At 60.3% G+C, this 21,920-nt stretch overlaps 1 protein-coding gene across 1 annotated transcript in view; it reads left to right on the top strand.

Moving 5' to 3' along the window:
- The window catches only part of MYT1 (myelin transcription factor 1), a 63,337-nt gene that overhangs the window by 24,421 nt on the left and 16,996 nt on the right, over positions 1–21,920 (top strand). The window contains exons 3-13 of the mRNA XM_032878717.1: positions 2,404–2,458; positions 3,368–3,398; positions 8,728–8,790; positions 9,439–9,686; positions 10,938–11,849; positions 13,702–13,836; positions 14,343–14,433; positions 15,387–15,500; positions 18,114–18,328; positions 19,664–19,788; positions 20,392–20,649. Coding sequence (XP_032734608.1) covers positions 2,404–2,458; positions 3,368–3,398; positions 8,728–8,790; positions 9,439–9,686; positions 10,938–11,849; positions 13,702–13,836; positions 14,343–14,433; positions 15,387–15,500; positions 18,114–18,328; positions 19,664–19,788; positions 20,392–20,649 — 2,247 coding nt within the window. The remainder of the gene's footprint in view (positions 1–2,403; positions 2,459–3,367; positions 3,399–8,727; positions 8,791–9,438; positions 9,687–10,937; positions 11,850–13,701; positions 13,837–14,342; positions 14,434–15,386; positions 15,501–18,113; positions 18,329–19,663; positions 19,789–20,391; positions 20,650–21,920) is intronic.

Below are 21,920 nucleotides of genomic sequence, written 5' to 3'. Positions count from 1 at the left end.
ACCCTCTCACAGACTCATCTTGTGTTAAGGAGCTAACCCGTGTTTCTTCCTGTGGCTGGGCTCCTTCTTTCCCCCTTTTAGAATCAAAGCTACATGCACTGAAGAGAACTTCTCACTTACTGGCCATTTGACGCAGATAAATTGCAAATGGAAAGGTGCTCGGCAAAATGAATGTCCCAGCTGTGAGCTTTATCAATGGGAGCTCGCAGTTTGCAAGCAGCGCCCAGTACGCATCCCTGCAACCCTTTCTGTTCTCTGCTCTTTGAATAATTTATCTGCGGGAAATCCAAATTGCCAAGGCATGCTTTAACCTAGCAGAATGATTGTCAATTTCCCTGGGAAAACTGACAAAAAAAAAATAAAAATGAAAAAATAAAAAGGAGGTTGCCGTTGCATTTCAGTTGAAAGCCGGCGCCCGGCAATCAGACGCATTAGCTCCATTGTGCGGCCGGTATCGGAAGGCACGCGCTCGGGCTCCACGCAGATGACATTTGAAGGCTCGTAAACGTAATGAAGTCCCTTTGACACCTGCTCCTCTCTTCACTTTAAATGTGAGTCATTGGTCCGTGGGGAACCTCTGCTTTAAAAATAGAGACTATAGTGATTCCATTCCATGCTGCCCGAGAGCTGTCACAGGCCCGGGGGCTCTGGACGCTGGCTCTGCCGCCTGGGCCCGCAGGCTGCGTGGATCACACGCGGGTTTGAGTTCTGGTCCTTAACAAATCACATAAAATGTTGTGTGTGACCGCTGCCTGTGGGGAGGCTCACTTTGCAGATTTCGTCTTCCTAACTGGGGGGATTCCTTCCCTCCTGCCAGGGGCCTCCGTACCTCAGAGCTCAGGCTTTTCTCTCGAGGGCCTCCAGGCTCTGAAGCCTGAGTCTGTCGCCCTTCCTTTCTTCCTTCCGCTGTCTGGCCTTGCCTTTCACAAGCCTTGGTTGTGGCCTGGGACAGGTGGCATCGCTCTGTCCCCTTCCCGACCACAGGGACAGGTGGTGAGCCCGGTGGGGCTCATGGGACACCTCCTGCCAGACAGAGGCTCCCCCCAACCTCAGAGACAAGGGGTGCTTCCACCGTCTCACCCACTTCCTACCTCGTCACTACCTGTCTGGCTAGATGTGTCATGGGTGACATCGGTCCAAGATTCTACGTGAGGACCTATGGCCCCGGGAGGGTCCCCTCCTTGGGCTTCTCCATGATGCTTGTCCCCTGGCTTCACCCTCCTGAGGGCTCTTCCTCGACTCCCCCACAGGACCATGTGGACCATGTTCCCCATGGGGATTAGGCAGGGTCAGGGAAAGTGGGGGTGCACTGATGGGCTCAGATGGGGCAGTCAGAGTGTGTGAGGGGTCTGCACTGTGCGGGGTGCCCTGCCCCCTCAGGAGGACCCGCTCACCCACTCTTGGGAGAAGGGACATCCCTGGGAGGGTGGCCTGTGGGTCCTGACCACGTGGCCCCTCGGCCTGTGTTCTTGCCTGAAGCTGGCTCCCACCTGAGTCTGCTTCCCACGTCTAGAGCCACAGTCTCCAGCATGGGGGCCACGGGCACGGCTCAGATGTGCTGTGAGTCCAGGAGACATGCAGGGTCTCTGCTAGTTAGCACAAAACAGCCTCCCACTCAGAGACTTTTTTACGGATTAATGTTGAAGTGACAATGGTCTGGGTAGGTCGGGTCAGGTAAGGTTTCGTATATTAAAATCCGTGTCACGTGTCCTTTTACATTTGTAGTATGGCTGCTCTCATGTCACTGTGCCTGACGTGCTCTCTGTCCCCACTGGATGCTGGTGCCCCACTTCTGGGGACACACTCTCAGTGAGCACGTCCTGTCCCTGGGCTCAGGCCACTGGTTCCTGGGCTCCCTCCAGGACGGCACGCGGTAGAAATCGAAGTAATTCATTTTCTGGACGCTTTGTGGAGACCTGTTCCAGTCCCCTCCATCTGTTTCTAAGAGGGTGACCCCAGTGTGTTGGGGCCCTCACGCCCGTGGGAAGTTGGGCTCTGGGGCCCAGTGGGGGACCGGTTGTGATGCCCAAGTGAGTAGGGGTGGAGCTCCCCAGGCTGGCCAGGAGCCCGTGTGCTGGGAGCCCTACTGTCTGTCCACAAGCATCCGGCAGATGGGGCAAGGGCTCCTGCTGGAGGTTCCTGTGGGAGTGGGAAGGTGGGGGCAGTGGGTGGGTTGATTGCTGGGCCGGGAGCTGGGGTCTCCCCACTGAAACCCCTGCCCCACGCTTGCTGGCCTGGGTCTCAGGTCTTCTCTTCCTTCGAGCCTACCCCTTTCCTGTCTGTGTCACAGACTCTCCGCGACCGGAAGAGCTGGGGCCGGACCGCAGCCAGAGGCCCTGCGCAGCCCTCCGGGGTGGTCCTGGTCTGGGCCTCCAGTAACATCCCAGTTGTTTTTCCTTGCAGATGAGCTTAGAAACTGAGGACAAACGGGCTCGCACGCGCTCCAAGGCCCTCCGAGGTGAGTGCCGCCCCCTCCCAGCCCAGTGTGGCTGTGAATTCCAGGTCCTAAAGTAACAGACCCCACGCTGCTCAGGAAAGCAGAAGCCCACATTGGTGACCAGGCCCTGGGAGGCTCCTCCCCTGAGTCTGAGTACTTGGGGTCGTGCATGGTGTCTGGAGCCTGTGAGGCCTGCGGTGGGGTCTGGACCAATCTGCCTGGGGTGTGGGTGAGCAGGTAGATGGCCCCACAGGGTGGGGAAGGCAAAGGTCCCTCAGGAGACCTTTCCGTTTGGAGCTGGAATGCAGTCAGGCTTCTGTGACAGGCTTCTGTGACCTCCTGGGAGGTCAGTCCTAGTGCAGGAGGTCATGGCGGGGGGTGGGGGGGCTTGTCAGATGGAGCTGGCAGGGGATGGGGGGGCCTTTGGCCGGCTCACCTCCCTGACTCCCTAAGTACACACCGGGCCAGGGCTGCACGTCTGGTGTGGGGAGGGGCCAGAGCGCTGAGCTTCCCGTGTGAGCTGCTCAGCTGGACCCCGGTGCGCTTTTGCCCAGCGTGGCCCCCTCACCAGGGACCAGCTGCTTGGTTCTCTCCGCCCAGGCTTCTCTGCTGGGTCAAGTTTCCTGTTGGAAGCTGACTTCCCATGGCAATTTGAGAAAGAGACACTGTCCTGGTCCTGAAGGCTTGGAGAGCGGGGACTGGTTGGGACGCCTGACCCCTCTGTAAGGCCAGCAACCTCTCGCGGGGAGATCTGGGGAAAGCATGGGGGTGGGCGGCAGCTCACCCCCCTGGTCCCGTAGTACATTCCAGGAGGTCAGGGAGGGATGGGGTTCCCTTCTCGCTGGGATTGTCTCCGCTTCTTTTCCGTTTGTGCCTTTTTAGTTCGGACTGCCATATATGTTTCCCTGTTTCTCTCTTTCTCTCACCCAGTGCCCCCAGAACCCACAGGTGCCGACCTCAGGTAAGAAAGGCTTTCTGCTAGCACCCAGCATTGCCCATGCCCGTGACCCCGAACACCCCACTGTTCCATACGGGGCACTTTGGATGGTTCAACTGCCCCCGGGACCCCTTTCCTCCTTGCCACGAGTCCCCCTATCTTCACCTTGCCTCTGCTCTCTCCCACCTCTGTCCTGTCCCCACCACGCAGTCAGCCTTGGGACGGGGCAGAGATGTGCTGACCTGTGGTCACCACCAGGCCTGCCTGTCCCCGTGGCCCCCAGCCAGCAGCAAGGTGCTCATTAGGGGGCTCTCAGGAAGGGTTGTGCATCTGCTGGCCAGAGGCCCCATTTGGGCAGAGATGAGGGAAAGGGCTGCAAGGTCCCCAGTCGTCCACAGACTCCAGGTGCCGACTGTGGTTGGTGAGCTGGTGATCTTGCGTTGGCTGAGCTCTGTGAATTTCCAGATTCTAGGTCAGGTCTCACCGGGAGGGGCATCCTGAGGAGGAAGGGAGGACAGCCCACAGCAGGGATTTGCCAGGTCCAAGCAGGAGGGGCCAGGTCGACTTGCCCCCACCTGCTGGCTTCTGTCCTGGGATTGGCCCCTGGGATGGCCAGAGAGGAAGCCCCCCTAGTCCTGTGCATCAGGGCTGTCCCAGAACCACCCACACGACCTTGGAACTTCAAGCTCAGTGGGCCTGGGCCCTCAGTGCTGTTTTACTTAGGGCTGGTGATGTTCAGTAACCAACAAGGAAAACCAGCCCTCAGAACCCCCTGTTTCCTGAGGAGGGGCGGTGCCAGGTGTCCTGGCTCTGACAGGAAAAGGGAAAGGGAAGTGGTGCTCATGGATGGTCCCAGAATGTCAAGGGGTGTCAGGGGCCCCCTTTAATGGCCAAAAATTCCCCATGAGATGGAGCTGGGTTTGGACTGCAGCTGTGCTAACCTGCCAAAGGCTTGTCCTTGGGGGACAGAAGGGCTCCAGGCCCACCCTCATTCCCACAGAGCCCCCAGCCCCCAGCCCCCAGGCCCCTGGCCATGTTGGTGGGGTGCTCTGCCCACGCAGAAGGGCCAAGGGCGACAACCACACCTCAGTGGGGTTTCTGTGAGCTTCTGGACTCCCCGCGGGGGACACACAGAACATTCCAGTTTCTGAGGGTCCGTGCTGTTCCTGCCCTGCCTAACCCCCAGCCTGGAGCAGACTTTCCCATGTCACTGCACACGTCTGGAGCTTAGGGGGAAAGATTTTTACCAAACTGAACAAGCCTGGGGCCGGGGCTGTCTCATTTCTCACCAGAGTGGCTGATGGCTGGCTTTTGCCAATCAGGACGCTGAGAAGACCCTAGAGTGTCCAGCATCCCTCTAACCTTTGAGGCTGTGAGCTGGGGACAGAAGGGAAGGGCCTGGAGGGAGGCTGGAGGCCCAGGCTCGTGACAGACTCTGCGTTGGCTGCCCAGCCTAGTCTCGCTCTCAGGAGACACGGCCTGCTGTTACTTTTACCCCGTGTGGGAAGTGGGGAAACCGAGGCTTGGAGGACTGAAATTTGACCAGAAGAGCTGGGTCATACGTGTACCACACCAGGCCCCAGCCCAGCTCACGGGGAGAGAGTGGGAAGGCCGCCAAACCAGGCCGGGGGAAGGTCCACAGAACGTGTTCCCTGGATGGGTGGCCAGAGGCACCAGGGGAGAGAAGGCTTCCAGGAGGAGGTGTCACTTCCTCTGGTGTGTGATGCTCAGCGACAACCTCTTCAGGACCGTGAAGGGGAGGAGGCTGGTCATGGGACTCAAGGAAGCTCTGGGTTTTGGTAACAGCAGCTAATTTGGGCAACAGATAAAGTTATGGAGTGACTTGCGAAGGCAGATCCAAAGACCTTTCTCTCCTAATTTTGAGATAGAACAGAAATGACTCTGAAGATGGTGTTGTTTTGAAGTATTCTCAGAGAGGACCCAGCCGTGAGAGGGTCCTGTGAGCACCTTCATTCACCGTGAGGTCTCAGCCTCCTTTCTCGGCAGTAGGGAGATTGTTGCCGGAGTTAGTGGAGAAACTAGGGACGAATGCATTGATGTCTAATGTTTTAGCAACAGTCCTCAAGGTTTGGGGCTGCTTGGAGCCGAGTGGAGTCCTCTGTGCCAAAGAGATGCCTATGTCCTGCCTGGGAGGTTCGGGTCACTCCTGTGCTCCTGAGCGCTCACTGGCGGTGAGCTACACCTGGGGCTGTGATCTGTGGTGGGATCGTGGCTCTCGCTCCTTAGCTGTGCACGCCAACCGCACGGGCACCTTTATGCTGTGAGAATGGGCAGACGCTGCAAGCCGCACCTCTGCCCAGCCCACCAGTGGCTCTGCCCTGTCCTGGGGAGGCTTATGCTCTGGGTGCCAGCGCAGGGAGACTGTGACCTGGAACAGGACATCACCGTATTAGATAAACTCATGCACAAGTCACTGGAAGGGACAGCCGAGTTAGGGGGAAGCTCTATGGTGGGACTCGCTCCACGGATGAGGGATAGCGGCCTCCCTGTCCCAGAATTCGGCCCGTATCCCCTGTCCCAGTTTGTTTTTTCCCAGCTCGAGCAGGCTCCCAGGAGGCTACTTGCTCTCAGGGGAGTGGCACGGCTGTTGTTAGGAGCTGAGCTGAACAGGAGGCTGACCGGGAGCCACCAGGGCTCTGAGTGCCTTCTCCTGCCTCTGGAGCCCACGTTGCTTCTCTGTGCCTTGGGTTTAACGCTGAGCACCCAAGAGGAAGCAAATGGACCTGGTGGCTTTTCCTTTGCGTCTGTGAAGAGTGGGAAGGACTGTGGGACACTTTGGTCTGTGTCCTGGTCTGGGCCCGCCTGCAGCCTCACGGCCTGGGAAGGGCTGTTGGAGGGGTTGGCTGGTGGGAAGGTGGGGCACCTGCTTCGCCCTGCAGATGCCTGCTGGGCCCCCTCCAGAGCACGTTTGAGGAGAGCCGCCCGTCTGTCACGCCTGCATCTGGGTTCCCTCCCAGCCGTGTGACCTCACTGGAGGGCCTCCTCGGAGCCAGTGGCCAGCTCCTGCCCAGGGGACAGATGAGAATGGAGGGGTGCCCCACCTGCCTGCAGGGGGCTGGAGAGAAGTCAGTCCTGTCCAGGGCTGGTAGCTGAGTGCAGGGCTCCGGCTGGGGTTTGGATCTTCCTGGCCTCAGCCTTGACTTTCCTTGACACCTGTAGCTTATAGTTGGATGTGCAAAGCTGTCACCAGGATCCTGCTCAGTTGGGACCATGAGCAGGCTGTCTGCAAGCCTCCTGCCTATCTTCCTGTCCCTGCCACCCTCCGGGAGCCACAGCGGGGAGCTCAGGAAGAAGCCCTGGCTGCATCGGCCTCCTCCCCCCAAGACGGGGGAAGCTGGTGCTGCTTCTTCACCCGGGCCCCAAGCACCCTGGGGGCGCTTGTAAGGGAAATGGCGTGAATCGTGCAGCCCAGGCAGTGGGCAGGCAGCCGCTGGGCTTTGACTGTGTCTCCCGTGGCCACTGCGTGGGGAGCCAGAGTGCAGGGGCTCCAGCTTCTAATCCCACAGCGGTCCTCACCTGCCCCAGACATGTGGGCTCCCCGCCCGCCCTGCTGCCCCCTGGGCTAGAGGCCAGGACGCTGGTGAGCTGGTGGCTGGAGGTGTGGCTCAGAGCTGGTGATGCATCTGGGGGCAGGGCCAGCGGCCTTCAGGACTCCACAGCAGCTGCCACATAATTGCCTGATTAACTCAGTGATTAATCGGCTAATTGGGACCTCAGCTTCAAATCCCTAGTAACAAGGACCTTTTGTGAAAAGTCTCAAAGCTAGCTCTTGAGAGAGAGAAAGCAAGCGTGGGGCATAGATTTTTAGAATAGACGGCCGGGGGCAGCAAGTCCTGGCTGTCTGGAAAGGAAATCCACAATAAAACGTGGCACGTCTTCCCTCCCTCTCCCCTGTCCTCTCCCCTCCTTCCTCCCTCCCTTTCCCCTCTCTCCCCTTCCTCCTTTCCTTTCTTCCTTTTATTTTTTATTTTTTTTTTAAAGATTTTATTTATTTATTTGACAGACAGAGATCACAAGTAGGCAGAGAGGCAGGCAGAGAGAGGAGGAAGCAGGCTCCCCGCTGAGCAGAGAGCCCGACGCGGGGCTCGATCCCAGGACGCTGAGATCATGACCTGAGCCGAAGGCAGAGGCCCAACCACTGAGCCACCCAGGCGCCCCTCCTTTCTTCCTTTTAAACTGAGAATCAGCCCAGGCAGCCTCAGCCTGGAGGGCAGCAGGGAGACGGCACTGTTGAGATCGTAGGTGGGGTGGGGCTTGCCTCCGTCCACTGTCTTGTTCTCCCTGACCCGCCCACGAGGGTGACCTGTGTGGCCTGGGGACCCCACAGCGCATCGCTGTTAGGCTGTGATCAGTCAAATTAGAAACCATCAGGCATGTCTAGACTGAGGTCGCGGGCCGTGTCCCTTCCGGGGCCCACCCTCTTCTTCCCTCCCAGGATCTGGGAGAGCCTAATCAGACCCCCTGATGCCACGCCTGTTAAAAACAAGGGCTTCCCATCTTGGGACTGCCCCTCCCCGGAGGAGCTCAGGCTCAGCCTCCCCGGGGTGACCTCCCATGCCTTCTCCCATTTCTCCCATTTCGCCACTCCGGAACAGGAGGGAATGTCTGCTTCTTGCTGTCTGCGGTCTGTGGATGTGCCCAGCAGCCCATGGGATCCCAGCCTTGCACAGGGCTGACTCCAGGCAAACTGGGCTGGGTGGTAGGCCCCATGCCCATGATCTGACGTTTCCAGAGCTTTCCGTGGTTTGGTTCCATAGGGCGACAGATGACAGTGGTGGGGGAGGGACTCCTGGGTGCCTTGCCTTCCTCCCCGTGCACTTGCTGGCCCCCAGGGTGCATAAGGCCCAGCAGCCCCCTTCCCCCAGCCCCTCAACATGTCTATGGGTCACCCCCGGGTCATAGGCCCTCCTGGCCTCACCTCTCTGCACCAGGCTGCGGGCCTCAGAGCACAGTGATGGCCGCTTTGCCCTTGGGCTGGCCTCAGGTGCTGGTTCTGGGGGCTCCACAGAGCGTCCTATTTCTTGGCTGCTGGGAAGCAGCCGCAGTTTGCTGGCAGTGGGAAAGACTCACGCACAGAAAAAAGAAGCCGTCTAGGAGACACCGACATTGGAGGTCTTGATCTCATATGTGCAGATCTTTAATTAAACACACTCATAAAATTGTAATGAGTCATTCATTTACTTAAATGGGGTGAGTTATTTCATTAATTTTTAGTGAACTGCAAGCAGCCGTTCTGAGATGCACTGTTTGGAGACAGTCTCCTGCTCCCGGGGAAGGGTCTGGGGCGGGCAGGTCTTTCCCCGCCTGACCACCCCTGCTTCTCTCCCCCCAGCTGCCCCACCCCAGGATGCACTGGCTCAGGACACATCCGGGGCAAGTACTCCAGACACCGCAGGTAAGGGGGCTCCTGGAGAGCAGTGGGACTGCGGGCTGCTGGAGCCCCTCGCCCTCTCTGGGCCCTTTTGTAGATCTAGAACCTTCCATCTGTGCCTGTGGCTGCAGAGGCCAACACGGCCGTGGCGTGTCATGCCGCGGCCTCTCTGCTGGGGGCGCAAGGCCAGAGGAGGGCGTTGGGAGGGAGTTCAGAGCGGACCTGCTATCCACGAGGGTGGCCTCGGTGAGCTGCCGCCTGGTCGTCGCTGTGGTCAGCTTGACTGCAGTGGGGGAAGGTGTGCGGGGTCTGGAGGTGGAGAGGAAAGGCCCGGGGCACCCGATGGCCTGCCAGGTGGGAGGAAGTGGGCTGGGACCGACAGAGGGCCAGTGCCTGCCTCAGCCCCGCAGGGGGCGTGCCGTGGACGGGGCCACTGAGGTTAGGGTTTATGAGAGAAGAACGATGCACAGTTTAAAGCATGTGCGTTTTTAATTCAGAGAAAATTTAAGTACCTCAACCTGCCTGTCCTGAATGTGGGGCTTTTAGCTGAGGGCCAGTGACGAGACGCGAAGACGAGCTTCCACCACAGGGAACACGGCTGCCAAGGGTGGAGTGCGGGCGGGAGGGTCCCAGAGAGCCTCGACAGGGCGGCCCTGGTCCCCTTCCTCCCAGTTCGCAGAGCTGCCCTCTGGCCAAGAAGAGGAAGCTGGAGGGCTCCCCAGCCGAGCACCTGGCGTCCACACGGAAGTCCCGGGCCCTGAAGCTGGCGCTGGACGAGGGCTGTGGCGCGGACACCGACGGCAGCGAGGACGCCGAGGTGAAGGACGCCTCTGTCTCGGATGAATCGGAAGGAACTCCGGAGGAGGACGAGGCTGAGCTGCCAGGACAGGAGGAGATTCATCGCCCCGAGCCAGCTGAAGGTGCTTTGTGGCTCTTTCTCCCCCGAAATAAAGGGCGCTTAGTGTGGCCCTGGAGAATCACAGCCTGCGAGTGGGGAGGGGGCCCCACTCCGAGGCAGTGAAAGCGCCGCTGAGGAAGCCCTTCCTGAGAACAAGCGGGGTCTTGTCCTGATATTCGTTGGGGTTTCCTGGAGAGGGGCCGGAGCGGGGTGTTGGAGGGGCCTGTGGGCACAGCTCTGGGAACGCTGTGGGTGTGCATGTGGATGTGTGCGTGTGTGCGCGTGTGTGAGATAGATGGATGGGCAGAGGGGTGTGGGCTGTGCCTCGGGTCATGGGGGAAGGGGGGAAGGGAGCTCAGAGAGACCCCCTCCACCCGGCTCCAGGGAAGGGCAGCTGGGGTGGGGCGGGGGTCTGCTTGACGTCAGGTGAGACTGTGGGGGTGTCCAGGGAAGCCTGGGGTGGGGTTTCCGCACCGAGCATTCTTCCCGGTGGAGGGGGGAGGCCCAGACATCGGCAAATGCTCGTGTGAAAGTGGCCCTGGGTCCAGGAGGGAAGTGTCCATATGCCCCCCAGCCTGGCAGACTTCAGTCCTGGGAGTGGGACTGAGACCTGAGGTCCCGAACCCCCAGAACGGCAAGGTGCTTGAGTCTTCTGGCCTCGCACGGTCCGAGAGGGGTTTCTACTTTATTGTGGAGCTGATTCTCAGCGAGCGTCCTCCTGGGGGGTCTCTGGTTGTCTTTGCAGTGGTGTGTGGCCCAATGGACTCTAGGCAGAAAGCACTAGCCTGCCCGCTTTCTTACAGAGGAGGGAGTTTGGGGTTTGGACAGCAGCCCCGGCTGGCCCCCCTGGAATAGGCGCCCACACCCGGGGCGTCCTTGCGCCCACCCCACAGGCCGGTGTGTGGGGAGCCTTCACCACAGCAAGGTCATGGCACTTAAGATGTGTACACGTGGGTCTTTTAAAAACATAAATTCCTTTTCTGCTTTGTGTTTATGAAGCAAATTTGAGAATCTGTTGTATTAAGTGCCATTTTGTGAAAGGCAGGTTCACCCAATTTGAGAAAGTAGACTTAAAGGGAGGGGCTGTTAGTAACAAGTATCAGAGAGTCTCCCAGCTTCAGAAGAAGTGACCCCTTCTCCTCCTCAAATAAGTTCACCGCGTGTCTGCGGCCCATGTCGGCATGCCTTCCCCTCTCCGGGGGTGTCGTGCTCCCCAGGCGGTTGGGGCAGGGCGCTCCTTGGGCTTTTCCCACATGTTTCTAATTCTGTGCAGGAAGGAGCCCTGTCAAGTCCCACTTCGGATCCAAGCCTGTCGGCAGCTCTGCGGGCCCCGCCAAGGGCAGCTACAGCAGCTACCAGGAGATCATTGCCACTTCTCTCCTCAACCTGGGCCAAATCGCTGTAGAGACCCTAGTTGGGGAGGACTTGGGCCAGGTGGCCAAGCCGGGCCCTGGTGTTGTGCACCTGGTTCAGGAGGAGGCTGAGGAAGGGGCCACCAGTGACGAGGGGGAGAAGGATGTGTTCCTCCGGCCAGAGGATACAGAGCAGGTGGTGGGAGTCACCAGGGAGTGCCCCCAGGAGCTTGGTCCCCAGGCCGTGGAGGGTGTGGCCAGTGAGGAGTCCAGCAAGAGGAAAGTTGCTCTGGGTAACGAGGAAGAGGAAGAGGAGGAGGACGAAGAGGAGGAGGAAGAGGAGGAGGAGGAGGAGGAAGAGGACGAGGAAGAGGAGGAGGAGGAGGAGGAGGAGGAGGAAGAGGAGGAGGAAGAGGAAGAGGAGGAGGACGAGGAGGAGGAGGAGGAGGAGGAGGAGGAGGAGGCCGCTCCTGAGGTCATCTGCCAGGAGGATGCCCCCCTCGCCCCCAGCCAGAAGGCCCCTGAAGCCCGGCCACTGGCCTCGCCCAGCCCCAAGCCTGAGTACTCTGTCCTGGGGGAGGAGCGCTCTGACGATGGCCGGGACGAAGACACGTGCTCCCAGAAGTCCGAGGTCACCGACGCGTCGGAGATGTACGATGTGATGACACGTGGGAACCTGGGTCTCCTGGAGCAGGCTATTGCCCTAAAGGCTGAGCAGGTACAAGCCGTCTGTGAGCCCGGCTGCCCGCCCACCGAGCAGGGCCAGCTGGGCGCCGGGGAGCCTGGGAAGGCAGTGAGGCCCCTGGATGCCCGGAAGAACTACTGCAACAAAGGTAGGGCTGGCGGCCGGGCCCACACACGCTCCCGTCCTCCCTCCCTCCCACCCTCCCCGCCCCCCACCCCCCGCCGGGGGGGGGGCGCTCGTCCCCCCACGGTCCCCACTGGGTATGGAGAGGCAGGCTGAGGGACACGTGTGTCCAGAGCGGAGGACCTTACCGGCTGGAGGCAGGGCTGACAGGTGCAGACAAAGGGCACACATACACATAACTACAGACTGGCCACGGTTGCAGGGAATGGACTCACTCTGCCCTTGTGGGGTGGTCCAGAGACAGCAGCAGAGCTCCTGTGGGGGAAAGGTTAGGAGGGACAGTCAGCTGGCTCCAGCAGCTCAGCCGCAGCTTGGGGGCTGGCCGTGCTCATGGAGAGACACAGGCAGACCCTGGGCGGACACAGCTGGGTCATGAGACATTGAGTGAGCTCTGGGGAACACCCGTTGGTAGGTAAGTGGGGACACAGGGCACAGATTTCCTAGGGAACCTCGATGAGATGAGCTTAGGGCAGATGCTGAGGGACACAGCTGAGGGGACACAGATGAGGATGTTGTTTCAACCTGGAGGAGACCTGTCACCTTTCAGGGTGGCACAGAAGTGGGGATAGCTGCTCGAGAGCTCGGATTCAGACTGGCAAGGTCTTCAGGGGACGCAGGTGCAAGGAGACCCAGATGAAGGTGACCCAAATTTAGGGAGTCGGAGCTGCGTAGAGTGTCAGTCTACAGGCAGTGGGCTTGGGGCTCACGGATCAGGGCAGAGATGTGTATGGCTGGGGGACACCGTGTATGGCTGGGGGACGCCATGTATGGCTGGGGGACGCCATGTATGGCTGGGGGACACCGACTGAGTGATGGCCACAAGCCCGGGTGTTAGGGTGACTCAGACCTGTGGGAATGGACACTGGGGGACCTGCCTTCAGGGATAGAGTTGAGGGCATGGACCCAGGGGACGGAGTCTCAGTGTGAGGAAGATGGCCGAGCTGGAAGCACCAGGCAGGGGAGAGACAGGTCTCACGCCAAGGGTCGGATGCAGCCCGAGCCCCAGATAGAGCCCGTGTTCTGGAAGCAGGCATGGGGGACGGGTTGGGGACAGCAATGTCCAGCTTCCTGCTCATTTGAACGTGGAGATGCAGAGCCTGGGGCCCTGCACTTCAGAGCACCCCCCCCCCCCGGGTTTCTGCCTTGCCTGGGGGAGGCATTCTGAGTGTGGCTGTGTGACCTTCTCCTGGAGGGGATGGCTGCACCCAGAAATTTCTCTGGGACATCGGCTATGCTCTGGGGATCATTGTGTCCTGACAAGTGTTTCCTTCTGGCCCCTACCTCCTATAGGGACATCCCCTGGCCCACAGAGCCTAGACTTGAGTTCAGCAACTGAGATTTGAGTTGAAATTTCTGCCCATGCCTTTATTAGTCAGGCGGCTTTTGGCAAGTTAACGTCTTTGTCCTCGTTTTGTCAAAACCAAAGGACAGGTCCCGGCAAGGAACTGGTCTCATTTTTCACCTCTCTGTGCAGAGGCTGGAGCTCTAGGCTCGGGGGCTCTGGAGGCATGGCCCCAATGTTGAAGCCAACAGGCTCCCACAATGTCAGCAGGAGTGGGGAGAGAGGGCACCAGCTGCCACCTGCGTCCTCCTCCTGAATACGCCACCCACCCTGTTACATGGGAGGGTTTTCCATGAGGTTGGCCAATGTGGGCCAGTGTCCCCAGAATGATCCAGCCCCGTCCCTCCCAGGCACCTGGGCGGTCTGGCCGCTCTGCTCCGGACGCCGTGAATGAAGGAACATGGCTGTCCCATCCCCCTCGCCACTCACCACACGGTTTTCTCGCTGCACGGACTGATGCATCTTGTGTGTTTAGATCCCTCAAGAGCTGAGAAACGTGAGATCAAGTGTCCGACTCCAGGCTGTGATGGCACTGGCCACGTCACAGGGCTGTACCCTCACCACCGAAGCCTGTCTGGCTGCCCCCACAAGGACAGGATCCCCCCAGAGAGTGAGTAGCTGTGCACCACTCAGACCATCTCTGTTGCTTGGATGGTATTCCTGTGGAGGAGGGGTCACCCAGGGCCCTGTCCCTTTGGACCGGCTCTGTCCAGATGCCCCAACTCGAGCCCTATGAGGCTGGGGATGTGCGGCATGCCCTGTCACCTGCCTTGAGACTGCAGACCCATGCCAGGGCCCCGGGAGGCCTGTGAGGGGACAGCCGACAGGCACAGGAGAGGGCCTGTCCTCACTTCCAGCCTAGAGGCGGAAACTGTGAACAGGAGTCTCAAAGGCAAATCACAGAACCACCGGGGGGTTTGAGGGCAAGTTGGCTTCCGCCCCAGGGAGGCCAGGGCCACAGTGGGAGGGAGCACAGCTGGACTGGGCTGAGGCCGGCGGGCCCTCCCGGCTGCTGCTCTCAGCTGCCATCCTCCCACAAGGTTGCAGACCTCACATGGGGCCCCTCCGTCTTCCTTGGCCGTGCTCAGCGTGTCCCTCCCTCTGGCTCTCTCGCAGTCTTGGCCATGCACGAGAATGTGCTCAAGTGCCCCACCCCTGGCTGCACCGGCCAAGGCCACGTGAATAGCAACCGCAACACTCACAGAAGGTACTTAGGTTGAACTGGGCGTGGCGGGGGCTGTGGTGGGGCGGGCTGGGCCTCATGTGTGTGCCCCGGCCTGGGATGGGTGCACGGTCAGGGCAGGCCTCTTGGTGGGGGGTCGGAATGGTGCCCCGAGGTGTGGTCCCTATGGGAGAGGTCCTGAGACACGAGGTTGCTGGAGGGATGGGTGTGTGCCCCCCAGAGAGGCCTCCTGCCCTTGGGGAGAGCCAGGTGAGGCTCTCCTGGGAGGCCTCCACCCGCCAGGACCGAGATCCAGGCTAGAGTGTGGGGGCCGCGGCCCAGGCAGACCTGATATTCCTGGGGTACCCTTGGGGTTTTGCTGTCTGCCGTCCTGCACAGCGAGAGGTGACCGTACTCCCCACCCAGAGCGCCTTGGGTAGTGTGGCTGTGATGGGCTGTGTCCTTGCTAAGGCGGCTGCACTTCCCTGAGAAGAGGCCACACTCCTGAGTGGGGCTGTGGCCGTCCCTTGGCCAGCAGCCGGTCAGCCCGATGCTGACAGCTGAGGTTGCTCCCACGGTGTCTTAGATCAGGTACTTGCCGGGGAGGGGCCTGGCCTCCAGGGTCAGCACCTGGGGTGTGTGGCTGCATGGCCTTGGGACTCCCCGGGTTGGCTGATGGAGCATGAGCCAGAGAGAGGTCCCGAGGGCTACTCTCTGGTCGGCAGTGAGAGGAGGGCAGGGAGGTGAACGGCAGGCCCACTGCCCAGACCTGCCTCGAGCTGTGAAGGCATTTAGGGTCGGCTCTGTCTTCCCCTGTCATTGCTGAGGGTTTCCCCAAACAGAAAGCGACGTGCACAGCTACCCCGAGGGCTCGAGGACAGAGCAAGAGAGACAGGAGACTTCCCTGGGCTCTGGGAGGTGTTTGCGAGCTCCTGGCATGGACAGGCTGGGTCTGGGTCTGGAAGACAGTCCTTAGCTGACCTCTACCTTTTCTCCAGTTTGTCTGGATGTCCCATTGCTGCTGCTGAAAAATTGGCCAAATCTCATGAGAAGCAACAGCCGCAAACGGGAGACCCTTCCAAGAGTAGCTCCAGCTCCGATCGGATCCTCAGGTAAGTGAGATGAGCCCCAGAGCCGAAAGCGCCTGCCCCCCAGGGTCCCACAGAGGTCTTCCCAGCATCTCTGGGTGGCCCACATGCGCGCGTGTGCGCATGTGCTGAGGGCCCGAGTTGCTCTGGGGGCCTCTCAGGGGGAGCTGGAGGCTAGATTCTGAGGCACATAGGACAGAGTCTGACAGTCTCGCACTCACCCGTGTTTCCGCTGTGGCACAAACCTGCGAGGCCGTCCTGCCTTGCTCTCCCCGAAGGCATCAGCTCTCCTAGCTGGGGAGCGCTCAGGGGCTGTTTGTGGAGATGCTGGTCCTGTCTCCAGAGACCAGACTACCCCAGCTGGCGGCCCTTGGCGTCCAAACACTCCAGGAGCTGCTCCTTCCTGGCCGTCCTGCCTGCACCTCCCTCACCTCAGGGAAGGACCCTGAACGGAGGGTGAGGACAGAAGCACGTGGTGCCCTTCAGAGCACGGCCTGCTTGTGGCCCCAGAGGTTCTGAGGCAGCCATAGGCAAGCGTGTGTATAGACAGATGTCAGTGATCAGGGGCTCCCCAAAGGCCATTAAGAATGCATGTGCTTGGCATCCCGCCACCCCTGTGACTGTGAAGGCAGGAGCCACAGTGTCGGGAGCTTGCCCAAGACAGCAATTATTGGCGAGGGGGGCATGGAGGGAGCTGGCCCTGGCCCCTGGCCAGCCTGGCCTCAGATTCTTGCTTTTGGCCAGCGAGGTGGCTCCCCACCAAGTGTCCTCACTCTGTGGATACTCTGCTCCCCGTGTCTCTGAGGGACTGGGACTTCAGAAGCCTTTCCCTTCCCCAGTTCTGCAGATCCCAGTCCCATGTCTGCCCCTCAGAGGAGAATGTTGAGTGGGCACGAACCTGGGCAATAGCGCAGACCCTGGTCTGGAGAGAGGCCCGCTTCCTTCCAGGGCCCACGCAGCCCCCTGTCCCTTCCCTGGTATGTGCCTGCCAAGGTCTCAGCCAGAGAACCTGGCCACCCCCCTTGACTTGCTCTGTGGGTCCTCTGTGAGGGGTCTCCGGGCGGGGGGCCCAGAGCCAGGGCCTCACCCCCCTGCACTCCCATCCACGGGGCCTTCAGCCCTGCGTGTCCAGTGGGCTCCTTTCCACCTGCTGGCTGGCTCTGAAGATGCTTGGAAGCTGCTTCTTGCTTCTATCCTGTAACTGTTTCTTCCAGCTTGCCGTGCTACTAATCCAGTTTTTTCCTGCCTTGATCTAAGTCACGGGTAAAACAAACCAGCAGGCAAGCGAGGTCCTGGGAGCTCAGAGTCGGGGGCCAAGAGCCTCCCACACAGTGGCTGTGCTCCTGGGAATCGGACCCCCCTTTGCGGACTTCGCATATACCTCGTGAGGCCTGAACGAAGTCGTGACATTTCGCCTCCCCAGGCCCTTGGTGCCGAGCTTCGGACGGTAGCGACGGAGGCCGGTGTTCAGGCTCTGCTCCTGCGGCGTGGCCATGTTTCTGGGGGTCGTCCCCGGGGGGTGGGGCAAGGCTGTGCAGACGTGTGCTGGCGTCCCAGACACTCCATCTGCTGTGGGATGGGGCCCCGGCCAAGGAGCCCAGCAACCCGTGCCGCCAGCTCTAAGCTCAGGGTTCTTTTCCCCGCTGGGTGGTGCCTGAGCACTCTCCGGGGACTCCTCGGGGGCTGCCTGGCCCTCTGCCCTCCTTGGGGAAGGGGAATGGGCCTATGCTTGGGACAGCTGCTTTTCCAAAGTCCAGGCTCAGATCTGATCTCCTCAGGGTTGCGGGGTCTGTCCCCGGGCTCCTGTTTCACCATCCCATCCCCCCTTCTTGAACCCAGGTCGCCGTCGTTGCTTGGTTCAGAGTCAGGAGCAGAGAGAGCTGCCGTGCCTCTCCTCTTCCTTCCCTTCTCTCTGAGCTGATGAGCACAGAAGCCTGTGCACATACTGTGTGGGGGCCACTCCCCGCCTGGCTGGTCTTCCTGCCCCAGCCCCGTGCTGTGTCCGCTCCTGTCTTCACGCCGCCGTCCTGTATCTGCAACGTTGCGGTCTCGTGACGTGAGCAAAGGCCCGCAGGGGCTCCCGGCTGCCAGCCTGCTCAGCCCCTCTGCGGCTCTTCTCCACGGACGTCAGGCAGAGAATAGTGCAGGGCTGAGGCCCTGGCCAGTTGAGAGCTGAGTCGGGCCCTCCCTGAGCCCGGTTCTCAGAAGCACCACGTTATGTCTGGACGTCCCATCTCCCTTCTCACTGGGCAGCTCTGTTACCGCAGCAGGAGAATTCCGTCTGGGGGTGGCTGGCCACTGTCCGAAGGACGCTCCTGTGGACTTGCCTGCCAAAGGCTCCCACTACTTGTAGCCACGCTCTTTGAAAGCGGACCTCCTAAGCTCTGGGGGGATGTCTGAGGCCTGCCCTCCCCCTCTGGTCTGTGGGGACACATGCTGTCATCCCTTCAAGGCTCATCGTTTGCTCCCGGCTTTCCTCCTCGTCCAGAACAGGCCCCAGGCACCCTTTCGTGGGGCGTCGTGGGGGAGGGTCTCTGGGTACATGGGGCTCTGAGGGGTTCCTGCCTGGGCTGTAGGGTGGGGCTTGGGGTCCCTGGTCGTGTCCTCACGGTGCTACACCTCTGTCCTACACCTCAGGCCTATGTGTTTCGTGAAGCAGCTTGAAGTCCCTCCGTATGGAAGCTACCGGCCTAATGTGGCCCCTGCCACCCCCAGGGCTAACCTGGCCAAGGAGCTGGAGAAGTTCTCCAAGGTCACCTTTGACTACGCAAGTTTTGACGCTCAGGTTTTTGGCAAACGCATGCTTGCCCCAAAGATTCAGACCAGCGAAACCTCACCTAAAGCCTTTAAATGTAAGTTGGGGAGACCCAGTCCTGGGAGGTTAGGGTTTGAGAGGGGGGAGGAGGGACCCCCTCACCAGCAGCACGTAGGGTCTCTCTGCCCTGGGTGTCCCCTGTCTACCACGGTGGCTTTCCCAGAGTCCGTGTCTTCCTTATGTTACTGCCACCATGTTCCCCATCATGCTCGATGTATCTCTTCACCGTTCTTGAAACAACACCCAGGTCCTTCACGGTGTGGTGTCCGAAGTTTTGAGAATAAGTTCCCTGATGTGGTCCGTCCTGTGGGGGCTCAGAGAGCTGCCACGCTGAGCCTGGGCAGACAGAATCTGTTTGCCTTCCTGCATGAGGACCGTCTCACTGGACAGTGTGTTGCGGCGTTAGCCACAGGTTTTCTGGGTACTGGTACTAACAAAATGTGTTCCTCTGAACTTTGGAGAACAACCCTTTCTGTCTGTTTTGGTCACTGAATATACCAATCTGTGGGTTGCAAGCCCATTAGCCTGAGAAACACATATGAAATGGAAAAGCAGCCCACTGAGCCCGTAAGATGGGAGCTGGTGTCTCCCCGGGGGTGTCCGGCCCTCCGACGCAGCTGTGAGGACTTTCTGTCACATTAATAATGGAAACACCAGGGGCTGACACAGCCGCCAGCACCAGTGTGGACCTTTGTCCCATCTGCTCGGTGCCATGATGCCCAGGGAGGACCTAGCATGCACAGGGATCTCTCCGGAGGTCTGGGAACTTACTGGTGCTGCCATGACGTTGGAAGTGTAACACCTGACAGCTGGTTTAGGGCTACAATATAATCACTAGAAAAGACAACATTTTATGCCTTCATTGGCCATGTTTATTTGAACGATAGCATGACTTTACTGAAGTGGTAGTATGGGGGCACCAAAAGTAGCCTTTTGAGATGCTGGGACAAGGACTTTCCTACTTGAGTCATGTTCCGGCCACTCCTGCTCACAGAGGTCTGTGCCCTCCGTCAGCGTCCCCAGCTGATAGTGTATATTCGCTGGATGCTTCAGAGAGGCTGGGATGACTTTGGAGGCGTTTGTCCTCTCTGCCCAAATGGGAAACAAGCTGGAAATGGCCTCCTGGACGCCTTCTGAGGGGACGAGCAGGGTGTGCTGTGGCCCCGTGACGGGGATGAGTGACCCTGCCCCGGGCCAGCCTCCTTAGAGCTGTGCGCCGTGCCCTCCCAGCGGCCAGAGCTCCCCACTGCGTCCGCGCGGCCGCCTCCCGTTCCGGTCGCATACCAGCTGCTGTTGTTCCCTTTTGCAGCCCAGCCTTTCCCAAGGGCCTCTCCCCCCAGGCACAGCCCCCGCCCTTCACCCCCTTCTGCAGGCTTCGACTACACGCATGACGCTGAGGCTGCGCACATGGCTGCCACGGCCATCCTGAACCTCTCCACGCGCTGCTGGGAGATGCCCGAGAACCTCAGCACGAAGCCACAGGACCTGCCCAGCAAGGTGGGTGCGGCCCCTCTGAGGAACCCCGCCGAGGAACCCCGCCGAGGAACCCCGCCGAGGCCGCCACAGGCTGGGGGGTTTACAGTCTGGACAACGAGCCCCCACGTGACATGTGCTTAGGATACTCGGTGTCCACTGGACAATCATCATTCTTACCTTCTCTCCCTCCGGCTCGTGGCTCCTGTGACGGGGGGCTGCCCGAGTCCCCTGTGAGAGCTCTGTGTACTGTGCCTAAGTGGGACTGAATGGCTGTGCGCACGCATGTTCCTCCGTGTTCCCCTGAGTCTGAGGGTCACGCACATATATGTGACCTCACGTTCTCCTGAAGCTGACGGTTGAGCACATGTTCCTGTGTGATCATGGTCAGCGTGTCTCAAGGTCTGGTGACGTTAGCAGGACCTGGGAGAGAGTGGCGGCCCCTCCGCCTCGATCTCAGGAGTTGGCGAGTCAGAATCCTGCTTCTCAGAGGCTCTCGTGTTCTGGTTTGGGCCTGCTTCTTTCCGAGGGAAACACTGTCCTGGGCTGTCTGTGACGCTGGTTCGTGGACCAGAAGTCACCCGTGGGGTTAAGTCCCTAGCACGGACTCTGCCTTTGTGGTTGCAGGCTGCGGACATCGAGGTGGATGAGAACGGGACCCTCGACCTGAGCATGCACAGACACCGCAAGCGCGATGGCGCCTTCCCGGGAGGCGGCCCCGGCGTGAAGGCCCCCGACGCCTCCCAGCGCCAGAGCAGCATCAGCGCCGCCCCCAGCAGCTCCATGGCCTCGCCCCAGTGCAGCCAGGCCTCCCGCCAGGACGAGTGGGACCGACCGCTGGACTACACCAAGCCCAGCCGCCCGCGAGAAGAGGAGCCCGAGGAGGTGAGTGTGGGGCCTGCGGGCTCTCGCATCTCTGGGGAGAGCTACTGGGGACCTGTCCCTGCACGCAGGGGGCCTGGCCACCTCTGGCAAGAGAGAACCCGGCCTGCCATCCTGGAGGGCTTTTCAGCCTGGGGCCATGCTGTGGTATTGTCCCACCTGAGAGAGAGGTCATTCTCCCGCTTCCACGGACTTGGTGATCAGCACCATCGTGGGCCCCTGGAAAGCGTGGGGAGAAGGAGGGCTTCTTTCACATCCCATGGGACGTATTTGGGAACGGCTTCAAATTCCTGGGTTTTGTGGCCTCCCCAACCCTGAATTTTGCAGCAGTCCCTCCTGACCATCTGCAGGACATACCAGCCACCTGGCTCCTTGGACAGAGGAAGCTGTAGGGTGGGCAGTGGCCTGAGTCCCGAGACCAGTACCACCTGTTAAAGAGCAGCAAGACAGGTGTCTTTGTTGGAGCTGCAGTCTGGGGACAAGGGAACCGCCCTTTCTAGCCACTCTACCCTCCTGAGAGTGGGACTGGTTGAAAGCTCTTCCCCACAGATGTGTGAGTCCTGAGTAGCAGAGCCCAGCTGCGGGGGTGGCATAGACTCCCAGGGGCCTCCACAGTGTGGGCAGGCCAGCAGGTCCCCTCATTCTCCCTCCCTGTCCCTGCCAGCACCCCCTCCCACTGACCCCAGAAGGGCAGGGGGCCAGTACCTGTGGAGGAGACCTCTCTGAGAGATAACCAGCCTGCAGTTCAGTCCTCCCACCCCCCGCACCCTCTACGCCTCTCCCATGTGTCTGCGTCACAGAGGGGGAGACTGGGTCCCTGGCTGAGGTCACTTGGCACAGTCCCATGGCTCTAACTTGGTGTTAGGCTCTGGGAGAGGGGCGCCTCTCAGACTGAGCCCTGAGTGGGACGGGCTGGCCTGGGCAAGCCCTCTGGGACTGCGTGTTTGGTTTTTTCCTTGGCCAGTGGGAGCCCAGTCTGAGGCCAGATGCGGCCCCCACAGGGGGAACCCCCCAGCAGTCTGCCCTCACCTGTTCCAGTCCTGGTCCAAGGTCTAAGCCCCCTTCCTGGTGAATGTAGCCCTTCGCTTGACTCCTCCCCGCACCTTTCCATGACTCCTGGCTCAGGCTGACATCCCTGGCTGCCTGGTCCCTCCCCTTCTCCCTTCCACACCCTCTGAGCCCCCCAAGACTCATGTCATCAGTCAGAGGTCCTGAGGTCCTTGCCCACAGAAGCCTGTCCCCATAGTCGTTCTCCCCCTAGAGCCCCAGCTCAC

Source organism: Lontra canadensis, unplaced genomic scaffold (assembly GCF_010015895.1).
Source record: "Lontra canadensis isolate GAN:19392208 unplaced genomic scaffold, GSC_riverotter_1.0 scaffold65, whole genome shotgun sequence".
Classification (NCBI taxonomy): domain Eukaryota; kingdom Metazoa; phylum Chordata; class Mammalia; order Carnivora; family Mustelidae; genus Lontra; species Lontra canadensis.
The sequence above is the reverse complement of the archived record's forward strand: the minus strand, read 5'-3'. Positions and strand labels throughout refer to the sequence as shown.